The sequence below is a fragment of the Clytia hemisphaerica genome, unplaced genomic scaffold, assembly GCF_902728285.1.
Source record: "Clytia hemisphaerica strain Z4C2 unplaced genomic scaffold, Clytia hemisphaerica genome assembly, whole genome shotgun sequence".
Classification (NCBI taxonomy): domain Eukaryota; kingdom Metazoa; phylum Cnidaria; class Hydrozoa; order Leptothecata; family Clytiidae; genus Clytia; species Clytia hemisphaerica.
Genome location: NW_027103564.1, coordinates 280,871 through 308,218, shown reverse-complemented (window position 1 = coordinate 308,218; position 27,348 = coordinate 280,871). Strand labels below are relative to the sequence as shown.

General features: G+C 36.3%; 1 protein-coding gene across 1 annotated transcript in view; it reads left to right on the top strand.

The window, feature by feature from the left end:
- Positions 1-27,348, top strand: part of LOC136800879 (polycystin family receptor for egg jelly-like) — a 61,957-nt gene that overhangs the window by 21,169 nt on the left and 13,440 nt on the right. The window contains exons 12-37 of the mRNA XM_067057489.1: positions 52-135; positions 3,343-3,491; positions 3,972-4,395; positions 4,791-5,057; positions 5,735-5,937; positions 6,236-6,662; positions 7,128-7,489; positions 9,777-9,941; positions 10,843-10,946; positions 11,464-11,577; positions 12,697-12,850; positions 14,203-14,383; positions 15,335-15,603; positions 16,143-16,382; positions 17,262-17,498; positions 17,909-18,013; positions 20,049-20,166; positions 20,307-20,443; positions 21,832-22,089; positions 23,359-23,656; positions 24,135-24,299; positions 24,709-24,839; positions 25,408-25,583; positions 26,158-26,212; positions 26,552-26,675; positions 27,008-27,151. Coding sequence (XP_066913590.1) covers positions 52-135; positions 3,343-3,491; positions 3,972-4,395; positions 4,791-5,057; positions 5,735-5,937; positions 6,236-6,662; positions 7,128-7,489; positions 9,777-9,941; positions 10,843-10,946; positions 11,464-11,577; positions 12,697-12,850; positions 14,203-14,383; positions 15,335-15,603; positions 16,143-16,382; positions 17,262-17,498; positions 17,909-18,013; positions 20,049-20,166; positions 20,307-20,443; positions 21,832-22,089; positions 23,359-23,656; positions 24,135-24,299; positions 24,709-24,839; positions 25,408-25,583; positions 26,158-26,212; positions 26,552-26,675; positions 27,008-27,151 — 5,091 coding nt within the window. The remainder of the gene's footprint in view (positions 1-51; positions 136-3,342; positions 3,492-3,971; positions 4,396-4,790; positions 5,058-5,734; positions 5,938-6,235; positions 6,663-7,127; positions 7,490-9,776; positions 9,942-10,842; positions 10,947-11,463; positions 11,578-12,696; positions 12,851-14,202; positions 14,384-15,334; positions 15,604-16,142; positions 16,383-17,261; positions 17,499-17,908; positions 18,014-20,048; positions 20,167-20,306; positions 20,444-21,831; positions 22,090-23,358; positions 23,657-24,134; positions 24,300-24,708; positions 24,840-25,407; positions 25,584-26,157; positions 26,213-26,551; positions 26,676-27,007; positions 27,152-27,348) is intronic.

The window sequence follows — 27,348 nt, the reverse complement described above, 5'->3', positions numbered from 1 at the left end:
TAAGTGTTCTAAAAGTTGATCAATTCTTCATACTTATTTCTTCTATTTTAGATGACATTCACATTGTTGTAGTGGTAGCAGTGCCTGAGACCAGTAGCCTAGCGATCCGGGATATTCTCCAAATAGATGTTTTCGGTAAGTAAGGAGCTGTTCATATGGAGGTGGACAGGCCCGGCTAAGTGAGGCTGGATAGCTGGATAGATAGTCGAATGTCACGTTATCTATTTGTTGGACCTACCCCGGTGGAGGTCCTATAAATTAACCTTTGTCCGTTCGTCCGTTCGTTCGTTAGTTATTAGCTTTCCTCATGATTGGCTCGTTAGTTTTTTCTGATTTTTTGCACAAAGATGCATAACTATAAACCCTCGAATGTGACGGAGCCCGATTTTCAAAAAAAAAAGTTTTTGGGCCAATTTGGGCCAAAAAGCGGCTAAAAAATGTGTTTTTTGGACTTTGTGAAAAATTGGATCATTAATTTTTTCTGATTTTTTGCAGGAAAGTAGGGTACCATCATAGGTAACAGATGGTTCAAACAGATTTTTGCAAAAAAATTTTGTTGGCTCAAAAAACGTATGTTTATCTATAAGAATCACTATTAATAAGCATACATCAATGTTCTTAGTCAAATAACTCAATTTTTTTATGAGATAGATGTTTTTTTTGCTCAGGAGGGCTTACTTTTAAAGAATATGTGTGTTTCGACATGAAATTTTGGTTGCTTGGCGTGTTTTTATAGAAAAACTGGCCAAATTCGATATTTTTTTATAAGCACATTATCAATTACTTAGGTATTAGCTTTTCTCGAGATTGGCTCTTTCATTCTTTACGTTTTTTTGCACAAAGATGCATAACTATAAACCCTCGAATGTGACGGAGCCCGATTTTTGGAAAATAATTTTTGGCCAAATTTGGGCCAAAAAACGGCTGTTTTTTGGACTTTGTGAAAAATTGGATCATTAATTTTTTCTGATTTTTTGCAGGAAAGTAAGGTACCATCATAGGTAAAAGATGGTTCAAACAGATTTTTGCAAAAAAATTTTGTTGGCTCAAAAAACGCATGTTTATCTATAAGAATCACTATTAATAAGCATACATCAATGTTCTTAAAATTACTGAATTTTTTGATGAGATATGTTTTTTTGCTCTCGAACTCTTGAATATGAAAGAATATTTCAAGAGCATGAAATTTTGGTTTCTAAACGTGTTTTTTTATAAGAAACAAACAACTAATTTTAATAGATCGTCACTATTTGTGTTCTGAATGATTGTTTAATGGTCACGCTTATGTAGATATCAATTATATATGTGTTAAATGCATAACCAGGTAGGTCCATAAAAGTATCACTTGTTTATCAGCCATTTGATTCGGCTTTCCCTTAATGACCAATTTTCAATAATGTATTATAGATTTCATACTATAAAATAGATAATGATTATCTCTATATAACAATACTAAGAATCTACTGAAAATCTAGCCCGGGGTCCACTTAAAGCTTTTTTTATAGTCTGGATGGTGCGATTAAGTGGCCCGGTAGTATATGGTAATATTCTTTTGCTTAGGCGGACTGTAAAACAGTCCGCAAGATTTTCATTGTTTTTGGAAGGTAAAAAAAGTATGATGCAATGTTTTTATTTGAGAATAAGGGATTGCAAATCTGTTTTTGATGTTTGTTTCTCATTTTTGATTATATCTTTCAACTCCAAGTAGTTTTATTGTTATTTGGTTTTTTAGAATTTGCTCTCAAAATAGCGACCTCGCCAAAACGCTTCTAGTCTACTTCACTGGACTCAGCGTCATAAAAAATTATCAAAAAGCTAAGTTCAGCCAAAAGTAGACTCTAGTCTACTGAAAATCTAGAAATTGATATTGTGGAGATAATACTAAATGTAAACATATAAACATTGATAATTTCTGTAAATTCATATGATATAGAGATAATACTAATATCGCAATTTATTGTATTGAAACAAAATTATAAAATAAGGACAAGGCCCGCTACGTTTCCAAAGTCATGTTTTGCATTCATCTAAAGAGGGTTAGAGTTATTGAGAAAGGGTGAACGTCTGATGTCAAATTTCGGTGTTGTGTGCATACAGCAGACACATTTCAACGTCATTCTTTCCCTTATAACCCGATCTCCTCGCGTTTTCAGAGTTAATAGCAATATTCGATCCATGCACCACTGGCATGACTTAACTGAATTACTTGGGCCCTACCATACAAAAAAAAACTAAAAGATTGAAAATACATGGTACTGTAGGAAAATTTGAAAGTACAAAAGTACAAGAAAAGGTACAATTTTGAACGCAAAAAGAAGGCTTCGTCAATCCCACCTCTTGTTGAGATATAAATTCTTAGCTGTTTCCAGGTCTGGGAAAAAACAGGGAAACTTAGAAAAAGACTCAATTTAGAGTGAAATACTACATTGACAACTGAAGAGAGATCCGAACTCACAACATTCACATCATCAGTGATTTTTCTACTGTCCACAACGGGAATTCGTTCGGATTATGCTAGACGCAGTTAATCTAAAACTTTTAGGAGAAAATATTTATGGAAGGTGGACGGAAAATATACTTGTTTATAAAACAGTAGATCTTAAAGTAACTCAAGACAATTTTTACCTCCATGGAGGTCCTATAAATTAACCTTGTCCGTCCGTCCGTCCGTTCGTTCGTTCGTCTGTCTGTTACCAGCTTTTCTCGAGATTAGCTCATTAGATTTTTCTGATTTTTGGCACAAAGATGCAAAATGACAATGCCCAAAATGTGATGGAGCCCAATTATTACAAAAAGCTTTTCCGGCCGAAAATCCCGGAAATATGCCTGAACAACCGTTTTTTTGGCATTTTCTCGAGATTTCATCATAAGTTTTTTCTGACTTTTTGCACAAAGATACGTATTAGCAATGCCCAAAACATGGCAGAGTCCGATTTTTGAGAAAAAGTTTTTTCTGAAATATGCCGGAAATCACCGTTTTTGCAGATTTTCACTAGACATTTTCTTGTTTTTTTTACACAAAATTGTTATTGATAACAATACCCACCATCAAACATGATTCAATTGTCAATAAAACTGACTTCTGCAACCAGATCTTTCTATTTCTATTTGACCTACCCCCCTTCCCTCTCCCCCATCAACAATCAATGATGAAATTTAATGTGTTATTCATTTTCACTAAACGCTATATCTTCTGACTGATTGTTTTCATCACTTTTCTCCTTATTGCTATCTAATTTTCATCTTCAGGAAGATTCATTCGGCATGTAACTTTTTTTCTAAATTTTCTTAGAAGGAAGATTTATTCGAGATACTGCTTGTTACATTCTCATTTCGTTTTAGAACCAACGACAACGACCACTACAACAACGACAACGACCACCACAACTACTACAACACCAACCACTACAACGCCAACCACTACAACAACAACCACCCTTCCGCCCACCACAACAATTACACTAGCGCCTGAAATCACTCCAGAACAAGAGGTTAAAACATTATTAAACAATGTTCAAAACGAATATCTGTCTCCGTGAAGTATCGGAAAAAAGCTTTTCCATCCTAAAGTGCTCGGGTAGCTCAGTCAGTAGAGCATTCGCCTTAAAATTCAATCCCCGATCACCGCAAACTCGAAATGAGAATGAGTATCTTAAATTTGGTAATCTGATCTTGGCGGTAAGATAATGGGAGCTGAGAGTAGGTGTGGCACTCCGTCTCAGCATTCGAACTCCCCAGGTCTAGCGCAAATAAAAAAGGGGATAGATTCCCTCACTCCCAGATCTGCCAACAGCAACCAGATGAATATACTTACTTACCTACCCTAAAGTTCTGCAAAATATAAAAAATCTGATCTATTTTCTTCGTTTAAACTTTTAGTTCCGTCAGGGACGTGTAATTTTGCTTTCACAAGCAAATATTTTGCCTGAGTTATCAAATTATTTATTCCAGCATTCTAATGGTTTTTTCAGGCTGCTTTAACAGAATTGAGTTCGACCATTATGAGTAATAGCCAAGATGAAACAATTGACATCGTTAGTGAAATCGCAGGTGGTGTCACCGATAATATCGTGCAGTGTCGTGTACTCAATCACGATAATACTATCACGATCGCACAAATATCGTGCGACTCTGATCCATCATTGTATGCCTTTTTCGAATGTGACCAAATCACCTTGAAATTCACTTTAAGAATTGATAAGATTCTTTATCCGACTTTTAATATGAATTGCTCAAATAAGAATGGTTTGATTTTTGCCAACGCGATGGATTCTGACAATGCGAAGGATATGTTTGGTATGATTGGTGGTGGAATGACTAGTGCATCACCATCCTTTCCATGGGTGGACGTTGAGATTCTACCAGGGACTTCTATCCCATCGAATTACCAACCCGGTAAGAATACTAATCTCTTACTAATTGACTGGATCGGGATCGGGATTCCCATTTAATAGGAAGTGTATCCAGTTTCAAAATTGCCTACTTAGTACAGCTTACAGTAGTACAGTAGTTTTCATTTTTGTCGAATTTTTTTGTGAACTAAAACGTTTTTTGTAGGGGTTCGAAATACCGTCACCGTCTGATTTTAAGATACCGTTTTCCCGTCTCTTTTTTTCGTAATACCGTACTAAAATAGGGTCAATCCAGTCACACCGTAAAAGTCAAACCCTCTACGTATTTTCTATTCATATCATATCACATATTGATGAATTCGAGAAAAAAAAACGATATAATTTATAAATCGCGTATAAATAATCAACATATCATTATCTGATATATTTTTTTCACAGATATCAAATACGCAAAAATCTTCCGAAAATTCCCCAACAATACTGAAGAAATACTTGATGATGATGTAGTGATACATGACTTAGCCAACTTAGGTACATTCAGAATCGAATACTCCATCCATCAGATTGTTCAAGAGGCTGGTGAAATCACCAGAATAGAAATTGCCTTTAATACGGGAACTGAATATGTTCAATTGATCTCGAGGTACTGGGTGATACCAGTTTTTGATGTCTATTCATCCAAGAAATCGTTCATTCCCAGCACAGGTATGTCCTCATATTTTTTATAGACATATAATGTAAAATTTATATAAGTTTGCCAAACCTAATCTCCCCTGATGGACTGTATTGCTTTGGCTGAGAGAGGATTTTTCTCGGTTTAAACCATTCAAAGCAAAATCGTTGATTGTTTTTATTGTATTTTCATTCGATTTCTAGATTAAAATCATGTCTTTAACAAGAGCCCTAGAATAAAATCATGTCTTTAACAAGAGCCCTTAATCAAAGGTAGTCTAGAAATCTAAGCTAGTTTGATTCAGTCACTAGGATAAATCTGATGGTAAGCAGTGACTGAATAACAATGCGCCAAGGCAAACTTAAAATCCGTAAATATAAAAAATATCTTAGCCTTGTGAATACGAGCTTTGTTAACTAGGCTACACGTTTTTTTAAAGAAATTATTGTTACCAAGCAGCCTCAATGTTTCTTAAGAAATCGGTCTTTTGAGCCTTAAATGTTTCTTACATGTTTCCAAACTTTTTGACATAAATCAGCCTATTTTCCATGCAAAGAAAAAAAAACATTTGTTTTTATTGGAAGGTTCTTAAAAAAACCGAATTAGAAAATGTTATTTTCTCATTTCTAGCCTCAGCATGTTTCTTAGATGTTTCTTAGTTTTTAGGCAGCTATTTTGTCAAAACAACTTTCTTTTTATTATATTACAGGAAGCTTTGTGGATGGGTATCACAATTTGACTGTCAAAACTACCTATACAAAAGCACCAAACGTAGACTATCAAATGGAAGTGTTTGTTGATCACAGTTCTGGAGAACTAGACCACTTTATTTCCACCAAAAGTGAATATCAATATGAACCACCGAACCCAACCAAATGTTACCGAATTCATGTACAAATCACTGGAGAACAGGTACCTCAAAGAAATAATATGATTGTAGATTTAATTGAAATTCCAGCAAATTGTTTTTTGCACCATCCGCCATATTAAATTCCTGCCTAATATTTAATTTATTTCATTTATTCCCCTAATTCATGCCTTCTCACTCTCGTTATAAATTTTGAAGACCTCTGAGTACGACTTATAGCTTTAAAAGATTTCTACAACCCGTCAAATTTATCTGTTCCAGGCAATCGAAAATTGAATATCCTTTAGAAGTCCTCTTCAGTCATCAGTTAAATTAAATTTCCCCAAAATTTCCTTCTTTAAGGTTCTCCCTTACGAATCACCAATCATTGAAAAATGTACAAAACCAGGACTCAAATTGCAAGCTAAGTACGACAAAGGACAATCTATCGGTCAAGAATCCATCTTCGAGATGACAGTCAATAATACTGATCCAAACAGCTGTATTGCTTTCAACACTGGTGATGGAATCGTCAAAGTCTACAAGCCATCTGCATCCGCTCCAAATTATTGTGTAAGCCGATACAATCTCATTGCAGGCTTAACAACAGTAGAGATTGAGACGTTAGATTTTGATACTACCAACACTTTTGTGGCGACTCATACTTACGCCAGCTCTGGTGATTATATTGCTCAATTGATTGCATTTAATGACGTTCATCACCAGGTGGAGAATCTCACCGTCTCCATTTTGAATGTTGTTTGCCAATCACCCACTTTACAATTATTAGGTAAGTTACAAATTATAATTTGAGAAATAAGCTAGCACACTTAAGGATAATTCGAGAAGGTGTTTTGCTGTCAAGGCGATTTTACAGCTGATAGAATCAGTGGTTTTCTTCTTTTAAGTTTTACCTATGGAAAGGCTTTTGATGACTTCATTAAAAGACTATGATTGAAACATTTCCAAGGCATGTTTCACACCTCGATTTCATCAGAAATTTCATACTCTTTCCGCTGGTACTATCAGATTTGGAATATTTTCAAAAAAATAAATTGTTGCCCAACCCGACTTGATGACGTCACTAGTAGCATTCTGGGTGACATTGGCTTATCGGGGGAAAAAATTCATGTTTTTAATTAGTCGAGGAGGAAAAAGAAAGACTTCGTTTTCCTCTCAAAACTTTTGTCACTTTCACTCAATATTTCCTTCCACGATAAGGTAATACTTAGCGAGTTTATGTATTTGTTCTTAGGTGTAACTGCAGAGGAAAGAGATCGCAAACAATACCAAAAAAGTGAAAACGTCAAAATCGAAATTGATATCAACATTAATTGCGCTGCTTCCAACACCACAAGTACACAATGGATCATCAAAAATGGTGAATTATATGACCAAGTTGTTACCTTAAACGATCTTGTTCCGTTAGACTTGTTGTATTTGGACCTGAAATCTGGTTCTTTGGATTATGGTAAATATCACATTTGTGCTAAGACTTCAATGACAGTTGAACCGAAGTTTTATGATGAAGCTTGTGGATATTTTGAGATCACGTCGACTCCGTTATCAGTGGAAATCGAAGGAGGAGAATTTGTACAAATCCCTTCCGAAACTGATGTAAGTTTTATACTACAGGGTGTCCGGAAAAAAAGTATTGAGCTTGAACACATTATTGAGTAGAAAAAGTTTTTTGTGTGTGTTATGAGAAAGGACTCCATTACACAGGTATTAAACGTATCAATCGATAGCTCTTGATCCCCTCTTGATAACATTATCCCTTGTTTCAAAAATGCACGTCTATAAAATATCGAAAGGAAAGAAGGGAAAATTCAAAACACAACTTTGTGAATATACGCATAAAAACCTTTGACTCAGAGTTGTGTTTAGACTTGGTACATTTTTCGGGACACTTTGTGTAATGTGAAAATCTTGAATAAAAAAATAGATCACCCATTGAAAATACGCATTTGTTTTAGAAGTATTTTTTGTAATTATTCTTAATTACTATTGTTGAAAGGTAGTTTTTTGTAGCCCGAAAACCTGGAGACGAAAATCCGTTCGCTGAATCTAATCTTACTGATTTTTGGACCTACCCCGGTGGGGTGGAGGTCCTATAAATTAACCCGTGTTCGTTAGTTAGTTAGTTAGTTCGTTCGTTCGTTAGTTACCAACTTTTCTCGAGATTGGCTCGTTCAATTTTTCTGATTTTTTGCACAAAGGTGCATTACTATAAACCCTCGAATGTGACGGAGCCCGATTTTCGAAAAAAAAAATTTTCCGGCCGGTAGAACCGGAAATGTCCCGAAAAAAGCGGTTTTTTGAGATTTTCTCGAGATTTTATCATTAGTTTTTTGCGATTTTTTGCACATAGATGCACATTAGTACTGCCGAAAAGGTGTCGAAAACCGTTTGCCGAAAAAAAATTTTTTCCGGTCTGTAGAACCGGAAATGTGCCGGAAATCGTCGTTTTTTTTCACATTTCCGTCACATTTTTTCAACTTGTTTAATTGTTTCTTTACAGAAAAATGTTCTTTATGATGATGCCCAAAACTTAGCATTGTTTGATTTCCAAAAAAATCATCCTTTGAATCCGGAACTCCTTAAAAATCGCCGGAACAGCCGAAAACCGGCGTAAAACTGTTTTTCTTCATTTTTTCAACTTATACTCGACAGATTTTCATGATTTTTTGCACAATGATGTAAAATGGCAATGCCCAAAATGTGACAGAGCCCACTTTTCGAAAAAGAAATTTTTCCGGCCGCTAGAACCGGAAATGTCCCGAAAAAAGCGGTTTTTTGAGATTTTCTCGAGATTTTCTCATTAGTTTTTTGCGATTTTTGCACATAGATGCACATTAGTACTGCCGAAAAGGTGTCGAAAACCGTTTGCCGAAAAAAATTTTTTTCCGGTCTGTAGAACCGGAAATGTGCCGGAAATCTTCGTTTTTTCACATTTCCGTCACATTTTTTCAACTTATTTAATTGTTTCTTTACAGAAAAATGTTCTTTATGATGATGCCCAAAACTTAGCATCGTTTGATTTCCAAAAAAATCATCCTTTGAATCCGGAACTCCTTAAAATCGCCGGAACAGCCGAAAACCGGCGTAAAACGGTTTTCCTTCATTTTTTCAACTTATACTCGACAGATTTTCATGATTTTTTGCACAATGATGTAAAATGGCAATGCCCAAAATGTGACAGAGCCCAATTTTCGAAAAAGAAATTTTTCCGGCCGCTAGAACCGGAAATGTCCCGAAAAAAGCGGTTTTTTGAGATTTTCTCGAGATGAATGATTGATTAAAGTGACGATATTATTTTTCTTTCACCGTTAAACATCGATGCGTTTCTTAATTGCTTTCTCCGTTCCAATAGATATATAAATCGAAATTTAAAATTATACATTACTTCCATTAAATTCTAATTATTCGTTTTATAAATAGGTAGGTCCATTAAAGTATTACTTGTTATGATAGCGATAGCTTCAGTATAGCAGAAAAGAGTCAGAGCCAAGACTTTTTTGTTGGAGAAGTGCTAATACAATTAATTGGCTCTAGCTAATTCGAACTTCAATTATTCGAATCTTTCGAGCTAATTTTTCTGTCCCCGTCAAGGAGAAACCTTCGTAAAATTCTTTCTATAATTCTAATCTCTCTGTAATTCGAACTACTAAAATTCTCCGCATTCAAGTTCAAATTAGAGCGAGTTAACTGTCCGGGTCAACTGTCCCAGCTGGCACACAACGTTGTTTCAACGTTCATCTAACGTTATATGGACGTTATGAACATTAGATAAACTTTGAAACGACGTTGTGTGTCAGCTGGGGTTGAACCAAAAACGCAACATCCGTCTGCAAATACAACAATTCAATTTTTCCTTTAATAATTTCATATACGTTTGTTTCAGTATATGATTGATGTGACCAAGAGTTTTGATCCTGATGTTGGCAACGGTGACAGTTTGACTTACTATATTCTTTGTCGACGTGAGAATGACCCACAGATGAATTTGAACTTATCAAGTATCTTGCAATTGACAATTACTGAACCTTCTCCTGTTCCCATAACAGACGTAAGTTCTTTTCCAGCTAGTCTAAATCGCAGACCTCTATAGATATACTTCCTTTTTGCTAGATGATGAGTAAAAGCCTATTCATGATATTCATGATGTTCATGATATAATGTTTTCTACGGAAAGACCCCGGTTTTAGCCAGTAGTGGCAATTTTATGCAACTTTTGTCTAGTTTAATTTTGCCACTACTGGCTAAAACCGGGGTATTTTGTAGAAAACATTACGTCATGAATATCATGAATTTTCAAGCTCGATATTATTCTTCACATCGCACTTTTTCTAAAGGAAAATTTTCAATCTTTTTTTGAAATCCAAAGCTTCAGAGTGACAAATAAAAATAGAGTTGATCGTTAGGCGCTTCATTCAATGATCATTAATGTAAGACAAAAAATGATGTAATCTTCAAGAATACTGTTGTAGGTTTTTTACCGTCAGGAAGAACTTCAGATTAACCTATTATCTCGAAAAATCGTCTATTTAGCCCAGAATTGGAAAATAAGCCTTTAATGAAGATTTTGAGCGAAATATTAATAGTCGCATTTTTTTTCGAGATTTTTCGAGATGATGGGCTAATTTGAAGTTGCTCCTGACTGTTGCAATTGATCATTAATTAAAATGACGTAATCTTAACTAAAGCATATCAAGATCAAGAATAATACTGTTGTAATGACTTTTAAGGATAGGCCATTGCGCAGTCGAAATGGATCATGGGTAATCAGGACTGATTGCGCCTCCATAACGGCTTTCTGTTGGCTATACTAAAAAATCTTCGAATGTTTTCAAAACTTTGGACCAATATTAAGTATTCATTAGCGCGTAGTGGTCTTGATTACCCATTACGCTTTGCGACTGTGAAATTGCTAATGGATCCAACTTCCAATTGTGATCCTTTCTTTTCAGGTTAATAACAAAGGTGGTTGTTACGGCACTAACCCTGGTATTTTACGTCAAGATAAACATGGAATAGTAACATTGAAAAGCAATTTCGTCCCACTAAACATCAGGTTCGGAATCTTCTTAAAATACATAATTTCCTCAAACACGCTTGTGTGGGCAATGGAAATATTAGAAAAATTTGTAAAAATTGGATCAAGTTTAGGGGGACATTTAAATAATGAAGTGGCACGCGCCTGACCGCGCGACTAAGGTCGAAAAGGTGTATTCGAACCTTTATAACTCTAATATCTTCTTAACTCAAACAAGCTTTTTGGTCCCTTCAGTCAGTTAACAATACCTTATGAACTAAACTCCACAATCGATATTTCCATAATTCGAACAAATTTGTGTTCCCCGTCTATGTTATGGAAACTCCACTGCATATTTTGTCTGAACATCACAAACCCAGTATCTACGGCTTATTTCAAAATTCATTGCCGTACTAGGAAACGATAAACGTGAGACACACTCTGGTACAAAGTATACTGTGTATTATTCTAGCACGTTGTTTTAGTCTTTAAAATCAACTAACAAATAATCTCAAAAGTCCAATTTTGAAGTTTATTATAAATTGTTATATTTCAGTTATGAAATCATTGTTTATGCTCGATCAGAACTCCCTGCTGATGAACCGAGAATCAAAATTGTTTACCAAAAACTAAAAGTTATACCTGGAAACCCACCAAGCTGCAAAATTAAGTAAGTACACACTGGGAAATCGTATTGGATCCCGCTTATGAGGGTGTATACCCTGTACCAAGTGGATCCTAGCACCAATACGCTGTAAACTGGTAAAGAAATAAAACTATAAAAAACATTTGGAGTCCCTGCCATATTTTAAACCAACTTATCTGTGTATAATACCTATGATACCTATCTTTATTTCGAGCCTCTACAGTTTGAAACTTTCTGCAATTCAAACTAAACATTGGCCCCGTCAGCAAGAAAGCAGTGTTTAATACTCTTTATTTCGAATCTTTCTATTATTGGAAGAAATTCTTGGTCCCTGGAAGATCGAATTAGAGAGACAATTGTAATCTATTGTTAATCACTTTTTATCAATTTGTGATATCAAAGTCAAGACAAGAAGCCGGAGCGGCGTGAAGGTCCAGCTGACGTGGCAATAACCGAATGTCGTTTCGTACAGCAAAAAGATTTCCTTCCCATCCTCCACTCTGAGCTTCTATTCTTTGACACTTTCTTTGTATTGCTAAGTTTGAAATTGAAAGTTTTTGATGCATTTCCCGAAATTTCGAAACTTTTGCCGCTGATGGGATTCGGACCCACTATATACAAAGCACCTATGATTAGAACGCCAGCACCTTAACAACTCGGCCATCGAGTCACAACTGCATTGAGGAGATTAAAGTTGCTTATAAACATGGTATTTACTCCAAACTCTACCCGGGGGCTAAAACCCTAACCAGGGGTTAACTCCCATCCCCAACCCTAGCCCTAACCCTACCTGAAACAACCCTTTAATCTAACCGGGAAATTTGACTCTACTACCAATTCAATCCAAAACATAAGTCAAACATCGCGTGGGTAGGCGGGGCAAAAATTCTAGATCGGCGGTTGGTTTAGCCTGAACTTGTTAATTTATTGCGCGCACAGGCCCCGACAAAGACAAAATCTTTTCGATCAGTTGCTTTTTAAAGGTCCATTCTGCTGCGCGCTGGACCAAAAATAGGTATTTCCTTTTTTTCTTCCAAATCATTTTCGATGAATAGAAGAATAGCGCACTTTTTCCCTGTAAATCGAATAGAAAATAACATCTAACAGATAAAGTAATCCTATAAAATCCCAATTCATTTCCAGGCCAATGACAAAAGGCGGAACATTCCAGAAATATATCAATCCAGATCAAACACACAAATTGGAAGCAGAAGTTGACTCTACCAACAAGGCGAACATTTATTTCAAGTGGAGTCTTTCCAGATGTACTGATGAATTGTCATCTGATTGCGTCCAGGTAATTCAGAATCGATAAAGTACTCCATTACATAGGCCATTTCACAGTCGAAATGGATCATGGGTAATCAGGACTGATTGCACCCCGATAACGGTTTCCCATTGGTTAGACGAAAAAATGTTCAAAAATTTTCAAAACTTTGGACCAATAGCAAGTCGTCATTAGCGTGCAGTGGTCCTGATTACCCATTACGTTTTGCGACTGTGAAATGGCCTATAGCCTAACGGTCCAAAGTCAATTTTTGCTCGTTTTGTACCGAAGGATGGCAAACTTTCTCATTCCCGGGGAAACATTCCTGGCACATTTCCGGGACCTTGCCGCTGTTTTTTCTTGCATATCGGAAATAATTAATTATACAAGTGGGTAGACAAGACCACAATGGTTTGATTGGTTAACAAGTTGAAGTTTCTTTTGTGCCTATCCAGAGCGTTGGTCTTAGTTAGGTAGTTGGAAAGTTTAGTCGACAATAAGAAAGCTTAACCATCCTACAGTAGTCTTCCAAAAGCAGGCAAACATTTGAGCAGAATATTAAGTAACCGAGATAAAGAGATGTGTTATCTAATCTAGCAAGCTAGACAACTAATTCAGACATATTAAAACTAAAACTAAGAGTAATGAAGGGAACAAATTTTGATTTATACAAACTAAATTCCGTAACAATAATCGTATTATCATATAACGCCTATACTACTGTGTTACACGTATTATAAACGACTCCAGTCTATCTGTTATCTAACGAAGTGAAGGAAGCATCATACTCTGCAAATTTAAGATATTGCCGTCTATCTACTCATATATTACTACTAGTTTAAAAACTACAGTATGAAAGTATGAGCTTTTCATAACGTGGATGCAGGTTACTCAGGCCTAAAGCGTTAATGTTATCTTTGCGTACAAAAGATTAATTTTCAAAATGACTAAATAAAAGAAGTATCCGTTGCCGCCCCGGGGGGGGGGGGGCAGCTGGGCAAAAGGACCGACGGGTATGTGCGGGTCCTAAGGGTACCTTTTCCAATATGTTTAAAATGCACTGTAAGGGTCGGAAAAACTAGAGATGCACTGTAAGGGTAGAAATTTCAGAAAATTCTTGAAAAATCTAGATATTTTGACCAAAAATGCTAGAATTTTGACCATTTTTTGCACGAAAGGGATCGAAAATTTGGGGGAAAATGCATTCTAAGGGTATGATTTTCACTGATTTTTGCTGCACTGTAAGGGTGCAATTTTAAAAGCCAATTTTTGGCCCGCACATACCGTCAGTCCGCAAACCCAGACACCCCCCCCCCCCGGGGTTGCCGCTTATTGAATCTGGGCTCCTGTTCTGTAATTTCATTAATTTTCTTACTTTACAGCTCACCGATGAAGAACTTGGAAGTCTGGTAACCACTGGACTATCAAATTTGTTTTACGGTGTTTCGCCCGATCGCTATCAACCAAATCAATGGTACTTAGTGAAATTCCGTGCCCATCGAACGGCTGATATTTATGGGGAATCGTCCTTTCGCTTTTTGGTCAATGAATCTCCGAAAAATGGTAAGTTCACAGTAGACTCTCGCTTATTCCAACTTCCACATTATTCGAACCTTTTCTATAAACTCGAACTTATTCCTAGTCCCCGTCAAGGAGAAACTCACTTAGAATACTAACTTTAATTCAAACCTCTCTGTAATTCGAGGAAATAAGATTGATTCTCCGCTCGAGTTCGAATTAGCGAGAGTCAACTTCATTCACATCTCCTTGCCACTGATCATCAAAACAACGTCCATTTAACGTTCCAAATTATTGATATGCTTAAGTTAATATGACTTCATATTTTATAACGGAAGCACTCGAAAAAGCCTGGATTTTTACCACCATGTTTCTATTTTTAGTAACAGAGAGGGGTTAAAAACACAAATTCTAATTTACCTGCTGACATTAACTAACGGATTGGTGCTCCTTATAGAGAATGCTTGATAGACTCGAAAAAATCCAGTTTGGAACTATCTTCAACCAAATTTCAAGCTGCCTGTTTCTAACTGACATAAATTTCACCTCACAAAATAAAAACAAACACAAAACTATGCGCTGGTTTGAACGGAAAATATTTTAACCCTTGGAGCTAAGTAGCAAGGTGTTAGTAGATCACCTGTACATATTCTTGCTGTCATTCCTTAGAAAAATGACTGGTCGTGGTTGAAAATGACGTCACGGGGAATCGGTCTATAAGCGATATTTCCTTTGTGCAGAGATTTCCCGCCTTTAGCCATAAAAACGGATAAAAACATATTTAGCTGACGAGGGCGTTTGAATAATTGCATGAATATACTCGCGAAATTAACATTTGTGCAGAATTTTACTATCCTGTAATGTAGGAACGCTGAATTTTGTTATTAACTGTTGAGGAAATTAAAATTTCATTTTCTCCATCTCCATCTACCCTTCAAAATATATTTTAAGTAAGAAAATTTAGCACTCAATTTTAAATGTAAATTTATATTTTAGGAAATTGCGATATCAACCCTAAGACAGGGGTAGCGGCTGTCGACAAGTTTACCATTACCTGCAAAGACTGGACGGATCAGCACCAGCCCATGAAATATTCTTATTACACCAAACAAAACAATGTTAGAGCTCCAATAAAGGATGGGACAGAAAAGAATAGCTACACGTCACAATTACCGCTTCCATCGAGTAAGGACGGCAGTTTGACTATTTATATCGACGTCAGTGATCGGCATGACAGCAAAACGACGGTATCTTTTAACGTCACGGTAAGAGACAATTTATGTTTTGTTGATGTTTAAAAGCAAGAAAGCTCATTTCCGGTAAAAAATACCATCGTTGGGATACAGTAAGATGTCTTCTGTTGTTTACCGCTTTTCAGGCCAGGAGGTCAGTGTAGTCGGTTCATTCTAGGACTTAACTTTGTTAAAAATCAAACACTTCGTTACATTTCATCGCTCATCTATAACATACATAAACGGTCCAAATAACTGTCGGTGAAAGTTGTTGAAACACGCTGTGTTATATGTCAACTATATGTCAACTATTGAAAGTTATATGTTAAGATGAGGATGGCAAATCTTTTAGACCAAATCTTAAACGCTATGTAATCGATCCTTTCTTAGCTCAAGTCCTTGCCAAAACCTAAATATTGCGTAACCGATCTTTTTTGCCTCAAAATTTTCTCAAATTTGAACACGCCTAAAATTTATAGACTAGCCAATACTTTCAACCAAAACATAAAACCACTGCGTCGCAAACACAATCTTCTCAATATCTGAAGCAAAATGGTCATTTTTTTTTCAAGGTGACAAAGCCCGAGCAGATTGATAGCATCATCACTGATGTAACCGACAGCTTCGATTCATCAACATCAGTTATTGGAGAACTCATTCAAAGCAAAGATGCAGATTCATTGAATAATGTTGTGGCTGGTTTCGTATCTCTGGTGAACGAGGCTACAGGAAGCTCTGCACCGTCTAATAGTTCCAATATGACGGCAACCGAAAAGAATGCGCTCAAAGATGAACAGTCTAAGAGAATGGAGGTTTGTTTTTAAAGATTACTAAATAAATTTTTATTTAATCTATGGATTTTCACCCGAAATCGGCGTTATGTATTTTCTTATAAGAACCGGTGTAAAAGGAGCAAAAAAATATTAATTTCGAAATATTTCGATTGGTTATGTCTTTTATAACTTCGTTATCACCATGATAAAGTGCGCGAGATTTCAACTCAATAAAACCATTTGGGCACATAGACTATTTATTAAACTCCGGTCAAGGAGTTTCTTAAAATCAGTGTTTTTCATTTGTAATTGTGCGTAAATCCGATTAATTGCGATAGTGGGGTTCGATTTCCTGATCTTTCCGGTTTGATTTCCTGATTTGGTTTGCGTTTGCGTTCGCACTTACTAGGATATACTCCTTTAAATTTTATGTTAGATATATCAAGAAAGGCTGGCCACGATAAAGATGTTTGCATAATGGTTCGCTATTCAAAAATGACAATTACCGGAGTTTGCAGCCGTCATTACGGCTGTTTTATTCCATATATATTTGAATATTTTTTTATCAATTTTAGCCGATTTTTCTACGTTTTCACGGTTTTCATTGATTCATAATTTAATAACCAAATAGTCATTAGTTCTTCTAAGCAAAAGATGTGATAAAAGTGAGAATACATAAACCTAGAAATTTCATTTAAATCGTATAAAAGCGATTAAATCGATCAAAGTAAACTCTCAACGACTTTAAAAGTCGATTATCTTTAAACTTGTAAAAAAGAATCCCGAAATTTTGTTCGATTCGTAATTAACACATGCTAATTCGCGGTATTCCACCAGCAAAAAGAGATAAATTCTAAAAGATGCGCCACAAAAATCCAATGTATTTTCGTCGAACATAAAGTTTCTTTTTTTTCCCAGCTTCGTGCAAAAGCAGCTGACACAGTTATGGATAACATGCCAGTCAGTGATCTCGAATCATTGAATCGAGTAACAGGTACTTTAGCCTCTATTTGTGAACATCCAAACGAGATTGGGAAAGACACACAAGCTAAAATGATGAATGCAGCTGATGGCTACTTTGATGTCATCGCCAATGTACAAGACGATAATGCTTTTCTGGGTGCTTTGGGTGGTGTTCTCAATATCATGGGCAAGGTTGGTTTATTTATCTAACATGTAATAACAGAGCAAGATATAGTTGAATAGAATCCAAATTCGAAAGGAAATTTTCAGCTTTCAAGGCTACAAAAATCCACAACCAGTCAAAATGGGACTTCCAAGTTTCAATTTTTCGCAAATATTTAGTCTCTCTAAAGGTCGATTTAAAAGTTCCATTCCCCATTCTCCAATCTTTAGGAATGTATTGGATGTCAAATGTATTGGACAAAAAGTCAGAAAAATGACTCTCTATTTTCAGCTTTCAGGGTCTCTTTAAGTGTACGAAAGTAAAAACAGTTACAGTTAGGAGAGTAACTTTTTTTCATCAATTTTGTCTCTCCAAGTTATATATGATTTTTTTGCAAAAATTACACTCTTTAAACTCATTCACTTACTCTTATCCTTAGGTCGGGGAAGCTTCGGCGAATGTATTGGACGTCAACAATCAAAATGCATCGGACACTGAATTATTGAAAGAACAATTCGGAGAAAGCGATGCAGCTAAAAACGAAGTAAGATTTTACCCCTTTTTTACAGTCATGTTAGCCCTCTCCGATTCAATTAACAAACGACAACAAATTTCTTTTAACTTTACAAAGGATTTGAATATTTAAATGATATTAAAGATCACCCTGGTAAAAATTCTTGAAAAGTTCTTGAAAAGATCTTATCAAGAAACTTTGCTTATTCTTTTTCAGTTTCTTACTACGAACGTGCCAAGATCTTTCAAGATCTTTAACGATCTGATAAGACTCTTTTATAAGTTTTGAATAAGATTCTTGTTCCATACAGTGATTCAAGATCTTGACGGAATCTTAAGTAAAAGTGAGTCGGAGGCGACCCGAAGGCTTCTCTTTCGATAGCTATCTACCTGAAGGTAGGGGAGGGATTGCTCCACTTACCCTTGATCCTTCTCTTAATTGCTGAGCATCAAGCAGAGGAGCATCAAGTACCATTTTGGGAATCTTTGGTATGATCCGGCTGGGGGTTGAACCCACAACCTTGCGCACCGTAGACGGATGCTCTACCACTGCACTACGGTCGCTGACGGAATCTTACTACTATCCCCGAAAGCTTCGCTCGAGTGACACTGCATTCAACTGATGACCTCGTAAATACTTTCCATTAATCAATTATTTCATTAATACAGTCAATGATAATAAAGACAAAAAAGAAAAACCACTTACCGTATTTCGAAGCTGACCAAAAACTGCTTTGTAAATACAATCCTAAGAGATTGCTCTCCTTGAGTCAAAAGACTCCTTCTTATGAAAAACAATCATAACCAAACCCGAACTTGATAAGAACCACTAAGAATCTTAAAGCTTCTTTGCACATAATAGATAGTTAAGATTTGGAAAGTGGCTTTATAAAAACTTTACAAGTTACGCAAAGAATCTTAAAATATTTTATGGCTCAAGATTTCATAAGATTCTACTTAAGAACTTAATAAGAAATAATAATTATCTTATTATAAATATGAGGGAAGAATCTTGACAACTCTTAACGATCTCTTTACAAGATCTTTAAAGATCTTTTTGTTGGAAGACATTTTCAAGATTGCCTAAGAATCGTTGTAAGATCTTACACAAATTTTATAAGATTCTTACTTGTTAAAGATCTTGAAAGATCTTCAACGATCTTTTCAGATCTTATCAAGAATTTTTACCAGGGTGGAATTAGGACAGAGTACTTTGTGAAGGAGGTAAGAGTTTTGTGAGGCCCCCTTCTCGAGCCACATTTTAACCTTTAAAAGGTCTAAGATGGGATTTTGCTTGAAATTTGAAAAAAAATCACTCTATCTCTTACTTTCTCACATTGTATTTCTCATCTCTCTACCTCAAACATAATTCTTAGTTCCTTGGATATTTGTGGACTCTAAAATCCTATTTTTCCCCAATGTTATGTTAGTCCTTCCAAACTAATTTCTTTTTCCTAACTGGAACTTCAATAGATTTCCAATATGACATTTTTTAACTTCACATTTTTTTATTTTTTGCATGTGAACATCGGAAAATAGTCTAAGCAATATCATAGTAACGTGCTGTTATAAGCAATTTCGGCCAGCCATCAATCGATGGTCTGTGAAATCGAGGACTAGAAAGAAAATAATTATATGTTTGAAATATTTATGATGATTGGAGTGATTCACTGCCATAGGGTCAGCCCAGGTCTAGGTCCCAGGCAAAAAATAGATCCCCCTAAAGATTTAGACCCCCCCCAATATTAAAAGTTTTTTAAGCAGCTCTATACCTAGTATAAAATATTTTTTGATTTAATATCGTTTTTCTCTCTTTTTTTTGATAAAAACGTCGTGATATAAAGAAAAATAATAGAAGAAATAGTCAGCCCCCAGCTTTGTCATTGAAATTCCAGGCCCCCGCAAACATATCAGGTCCCCTCAAATAAATGGCTGTATTTTAGCTCCCGGTTTTCATTTGTATTTTTGGGGGGTTGACGCTATGTAGTGCTATGATTAGTATTTGGTAAAATTTAATCCACTCTGTTTGTTCCATTTAATTTTATTCATCAATTTCTTTTTTTAAGGTAAAAGCACAAGTTCAAAAAGCCATCGACGGTTTTGACAAAACACAAAATATGATTAAAGAACGTTGCGTTCCTGGTGGTGACGCCCTTATTGTTGAAAGTTCAAATGCTGCATTAGGTATTGTTTAAAAATATTTTTTAAGGCTGTGAACGGGCTGTGAATCAAACGTTTAAAATTCTTGGTTCTCAGTGATTTATTATTTGTAGACCTCATTACAGGTCGATTACAGGGACTGAGAATCTTTACTCTCCTTTAAGGTGTGAAGCTAGCCTTAAGAAACGGTGGCAACGCCAAGATGGACGTTGGAGGAGCTGCAGTCAGCATCAACCTTGATATCCTTGGTCAAAATGACGGCGATGATGTGGAAAAAGCCTCAAACTTCACTGCAACTAAGGTGAATACCTTTTACATATGATCAATTGTTTGTACCGTAGTCAAAGTCAGCATATCCTTACGATTTTATTATTCTGGAACAATGTATTGTTGCCCGGGCCAGCTTATGCTATGTGAGGGGAATTGGGTAGACAGAAACGGAAGAAGGCTGTCGGTGACTGTACTAGGTTTCCATTCCACGATACATCGTGAATGAAGTAAAAGTGCGCTGCCCTTGGTAATCAGTGGTTCACGCACTTAATCCGAAAAACTGTGTGTCAGTGTTTCGCAAGCTGACAGGCAGTATAAACTACAGCGTGTAAGACGGTTCTAGCGAGACGATTCCTAGACCGCTCAATACAGAACCGGTTATCCTCTATAAGGATGAGAAGCCAGTTACTCTTGTCTCCCAAATAGACGTCCCCCCGCTAATTGTTAAGAGAAAAAAAAACCACCACCGCTCTTATTAAGACCCCCCCGCTAATTAAATTCGAATAAATCAATATTTTATTACAATGTAGATAGACCTTAAACTTGTTAAAATTTTCCTTTTTGTTAGTATTGGTTCTTATTTTACGTGTTCATTTGTTAAAGTTTCTTTTTTGTTGTTGAAATTGATATCAGTTTATAAAAATTCTGTCTTCAAATTACCCCCCCTCTTATTCCATCCCCCTGCTTATTAGAAATTAGAAAATTTCCCTACCCCCCTGCTTATTCGGACCCCCCTCCCCGTCTATTCGGGAGACAAGAGTATCACGACGCTGAGTCAGGTAGGGAGATCGCTTTAAAAGAAAAAAATCACTTTGAGTTGAAAGATATAATCAGAATTAGACACCAACATAAATAACAGATTTGCAATCCTTATCCATTTCCAAGTAAAAACACCACATCTATTTTTACCTTCTAAAAAAACTGAAGCCTGGCGAACTGTATTAAAAGGCAGCCTAGCAACGCTCAAAATTAATAAACTACCATATACAATAATCGGGGCACTTAAGTGCGCCACTCAGTCTATCAAAAAGCCTTAAGGGGACCCCAGGCTATATCCATTCAAGCTATTGACTTCCAAGCCCGAAGGGTTAGACTCGAGATTCCTGGATGGGAAATGAGGACACTTATTCCCCATCCACCCATCCAGAACGCCCGCGCGTGGTTTTTACACAAATGCCGGATCGAAAGTAAAATTTATCGCTAGATTTAAAAAAATGTGGTCCTCAAAAACAAAGGAACCGCAAGATACAATCTGTCGTAATGATTGTGGCGCTTTCTAGGCTCGTTCTGGATGGGGAATAAGTGACTTCACTTTTTCTTGCCTGAGAAAGGTTAGAGATTCTACTCTAGCCCTTCGGGCTTTAAATTCAATGCTTCAAACTAGTTGAATTGGATATAATTCTTTTCTTCCTTTACCAGGTGAAGAAAGTGAACTTCAATCTTTACACGACCGATACCTCAGCAACTGCCGTCAAGTCTGCTTTGACCAGTATCAACTTGGAAAGTAAGGGTGGTTCTAAGCTCACCGTGAAAGATGTTAAAGAACCTATTGTTTTGTACGTTGTCAATAATAAACCACCGCCCAAAAGAAACGCCCAAGGTGAGGTGGTTGACAACGAGGAAGAGGAAAAAGAAGAAGAGACGAATACAATGTCTGTCAATGATGATGGAACACAGGTGTGTAGTGCACTTGACTTCCTAAAGAATGTGGTTGATAGAAATAGGCGAAACAGAGTTACTCTAGGATACCTTGTTGTGCGCAGATTTGTAATACCTGCGCAGATTTGTAATAAGCTTTGCGCAGATTTGTAATACCTGCGCAGATTTGTAATACCTGCGCAGATTTGTAATACTTTCTGCGCAGATTTGTAATACCTGCGCAGATTTGTAATAAGCTTTGCGCAAATTTGTAATACTTGAGCTGCGCAGAAATGTAATACTTCTCTGCGCAGATTTGTAATTTGGAATTTAGATTTTCATTGGTAACCAAATTCTATTCTGCGAACAAAATGCATTAAAAAAGACTTAGAAAATAATTCCCAAATAAAGTTGTGATTATTGAGCACATCGAATAAATAATCAATTAATAATTCTTTTCTAAGCAGTGCTTTTATAAGAAATTTATCTGGTAATATAAAAATTGTTTTTGAGAAAAGCGTGGACATAATTTTTTATAAGAGCTGCTTTTATAAGAAACTAATCAATAACTCGTAAAATAAAAATTATTTCTTGTTTGTATTGAAAGAACCAACTGCCAAAAGCCAATTTTCATTAGATTAAAATATATTGATGTGTTTCTTATAAAGTTAATGTTCATACAAAAGATGTACAACCTTTGTGTGATTTTCTGATTATTTTTAATTCTTTTATTTTTTTAAGTCTTTTTTTCGAAACTTTTCTTCGTGGGAAACATATGCCCTTGAAGTAAAAATCTAAATTACAAATTACAAATCTGCGCAGAGAAGTATTGCATATCTGCGCAGCTCAAGTATTACAAATTTGCGCAAAATTTATTACTAATCTGCGCAGGTATTACAAATCTGCGAAGAAAGTATTACAAATCTGCGCAGGTATTACAAATCTGCGCAAGTATTACAAATCTGCGCACAACATACCTTCTTGTGAATTGTGAAAAGATATTTAGGGGAGACAAGATAGACAAAACCACCAATCGAACACCTAGCAATACTCTTAAATAGTCTGTAAGGGAAAATTGTGGACAGCTCTTTGGTTTGAAAAATAGTACCGTAAAATTCCCGTTAAATGAGGTTTCATTACAGCAGGGAGGAAATATTCCGATTAAGAAATTTTGGGTTTGAAAGAACAAAGGCAGCAGCTATCCAGACAGACAACACGAAAAACGATCAAACGAATAGTCTTAATTCTCAAAGGAAAGAGATCTCAGCGCTCAGAATCAAATCATTTTATTGGCATTTCTTTTCATAGGTGTCCTATCACAAGCACAGTATTCACAACGAAAGCTTCCTCTCACTATTTGATGTCCAACAATTCGGTCGACCAATCACTATCCGCTTGAAACAAAACAAAAAGCCAACCGAAACAATTTTCGATTACGAATGGAACCTCCCTGATAATTATTCATGCACTTGGAATAATAAAACTCTATACGAAAATCAGACGATTGATATCTTCACTGATTGGCCCGATTTAGTCACGTGTCACCAACATCCCTGGTCTGTTTTCATAAGCGACGATGCAGATCTTGATGGAGACTTCTGGATGTGTAAGTTTCTTACATGTTGGCTTTAAACGTTGTTTTAACGTTCGTCTAACGTTACAAAAACTAAGCACTGCAATATTGGATCGCGAGGGCTGGAAGTCCGGGCTAGCGCCCGGTGGAGGTAGATGTAACGCGGACGTTGTGTTGTGACCCTGGTCCTGGTGGGCAAATGTTTCTATCATGTTACCTAAATCTGGAGTATAAAATAAGAACTTAGTAAAATTCCTAGTATACCACGTAATCTAAAGACTTGTAATAAAGAATAACACTTAAATCTAGTCTGGGAGGCATAAATAGGACAACCCATACCGTCTTATCACGATTCCAATAGTGATGCCAGATTATTTCACGCCCACGTGCTGATGATAAAATGACTCGAAATCAATTTCAATTCAACCAAAAATAAGCTAGATGCCTAAATTACTCCTTTTTCTAGTTGGTAAGAGTGTCATGAGAATTTCTGTTCTATTTTCTACTACAGCTGTATCTTACACTCCGCCACCGGAAGAAGAGAACACAATCAGTGACGGCAAATCAAGGCGACGTAGAAACACGGTCACGACACAAAAGATTGATGTCGATAAAGTTGACGAAGAATATTGTGTTGTGATTAAACCACCGCCACCGACACCTGCTCCTACTTTAGGTAAACATTTTCATGCAGACACCAAAGCATATCATATACAGGTTCGAAGCTCAAAAGCAGTATGTTGCCAATTAAGTTCATAAAAATATGCCCATTCTTATGAGAAAAGTTTTATTGTTTAGAGATATATGGTTCTAGCGCTAAAATGAATGTTATCCTAGAAATGTAAGCTAGTTTGATTAAGTCAGTAGGATAAATCTAATGGTAAGTTGTGACTGAATAACTAGTATCCCAAGACAAACTTAAAATCAGTAAATATAAACAATCTTTAAAGCGCTGAAAACGCTATATTGCCATAAGCCGTGTGTTCCAGAATCGTTAATACTGGTTTAGTTAACTACTTAGGGTAAAGGACTTCATGATAGTTTTGTTTCTTAACTTATCGACTTTAATTTATTTACTCTTTCAGGTCCTGGCTCATTCGCCGCCATTGAACCAAGGATTACCAACGATTCGACCAATTATACTTTGGATGTCACCAAATCCAAATGTCTCTTTTGGAACACTGTCAACGAAACTTGGGAATCCAACGGCTGTTGGGTAATGATCTATCTTTTATTGTAATGTGTTTTTTTTAATTTTCCTGCGATATATACGATACAAAAATTATGTTTTTTTTTAAATCGTGTTTTGTAATGGGCGTTAATATTGATTGAGAAATACTGCCGGGTATTTTCATTTTTTACGCGTTCTGGGAGCTATGTAATTTTTGCAATGTAACTTTAGTATATATCTAAACGCTAGTATAATAAACTGGCATCATAAAGTATTGTGGTGTGCTGAGACATTCGTTCTCCCTTGTAGTTCGAGTGTCATGGTATACGCCATGGCTCGGCAGCTCGCATGTGCAGGGTTGCAATGTCTGCTCGCGCTCTGATTCCTACTCAATCGTGGGTAGGACCCATTCCGATGTATGGTAACATATCTATATCTGTGAAGGCTTAATCTTATAGCTCTGTGTGAGTATGGACCGTGAAGTGTGCTGATACATGCCTCTTTTACTTGACCCCGCCCAAAAAAAAAAACAGCAAACGCGCCTTACTGAATAAGATTTGAGATTACGTATTTGAAAATTTGAAGCAGCGTTGGTTAATATTCATTATTACAGGTTGGACCAGGAACAACCGCTGAAAAGACTGAATGTTTATGTACACATCTTACTGATTTCGGTGGTGACGTCATGGTGGCACCCAACCCCATCGACATGGGTGCGGTGTTCGAAGGATTAAAGAACCTGGGTGACAATCTTGGTGTGTTGATGGTCATTTTGACAATCTTTATTATGTGAGTTTATAGTTTTTTGGACTTACCTGGAGGTCTGGTGTTTATTCGTTGGTTAGTTAGTTACCAGCTTTCCTTGTATAAATATGTCCCAAAATTTTCGAAAAAAAACATCGTTGTCGCCAGATCCGAAAATGTCCCGTAAAAAAATGGGATTTTCTCGAGATTCCCAACCAATATTTTAATGTTGATTAGCTAGGTAGATCCAAAAAGTTTGTACATCCTTTTTGGAAATTGTTTATCGTTTCTCTTATTGATATACAATGATTAAGATATAGTACCACTGTTGCTTGATCAAGATTGTGTGTTATCACAGAATAATGGTTTTGATGCCACGCGGAAAAAGGTTGATTCCTTTCTTTACTGGGGGCTGGTTCTTCCCATAACATTGACCGTCACCTCTTTCTATTTCCTTCAATTTACGGAAATATCTCCGTGTGTACTTTTCTCTGTCTCTGTCGTTAGTCTAAGCCGCACACCTCTACAAACCGCAGATATAGTATAAGGATAGTATAAGGAGCACGAATCCGTTAAAAGATGCCAGCAGCCTAAGCTTCTTGGTAACATTTTTCCTTAGATACACCATTCTTTGTGTTTGGGCAAGAAAGAAAGATCGCCAAGACGAAATTGACGTATGTACTTTATTTATTGTCACCACTGTGTTTTTTTTATCAACAGCAGCAAGCTAGCTTCTGTTGATAAAAATACCTATTGATATCAGCAGTTTCGCTAATAATCACATATTGAAGGAGGACAAAAGTATAAACATTACAAACTAAACCAATCAAACCAATCAAATTGCATCTCACAAACGTAGAAAAGATTCGAAATATGTCGTCACAGGCTAAAATTGAGAGAAAGGCAAACTGTGAACTGTGATGCTAACGGTATTGAAACCCGGCTTGCAAGATAGAATCGAAGATTTTGAAGTCCATCTGTTTCTAAGTTCCTCAAAAAATTTCTTTTCATAGAAACGCTTGGTGACTGTAGATTGCACGCGCGGCGAAGAGGTGAAACAAACGCTTCTCTTCAACGTCATCACAGGTGCTGGACATAGCAGCGGAACGACCGCTAAAGTATTCTGTATTGTGTCAGGTAAGCTTTTAGTTAACTCGAAAATCACAGACATGTCATTTAGTTATAGTGGTAGCCGGATGGTTTCCTGATGGACCTTAACACAACGAAAATTGCTCTGAAGTACTTTTCCCCAACTGTTCTTTACCCGACCAGATATTTCCCCGAACGTACATTTCCTAGACCGGACTTTTCTCTTACTGTACTCAGACGTTTCCCTGAGCGGTTCATTCCCCGATAGACATTACTCTGACAGACATTTACCCAACTGGATATTTCCCCGACACATTTTTTTAAACGTTATAGTGACTAACGAAGTAATATTGAAACAAGGAAAAATATCTATCTTTCAGGGAAAAACGGTAGTTCAGAAATCATTCCATTATGCTACAAAGATAAATCATTGTTCAAATCACGGTCAACTGTCCCCATCAAAGTCATGTTAGCCAAAGATCTCGGTGATATCGATTGCATTCGTGTTTTCCACGACAATTCGGGTAATTAACTTTATTCTGTCTATTACTAAGTTAAATAAATAATACATTAGTGACCTCATTTCCCATCCAGGAGATTCCTCAAAAACCTTTCGGCTTGGAACTCATGGAAAAACCTTCAAAAAATGAAATAAACTCTCATGTTATTGAATTTAGTGACAGTCTTGTCAACAAGCTTTTTTATTTTTTGAACACTCTAA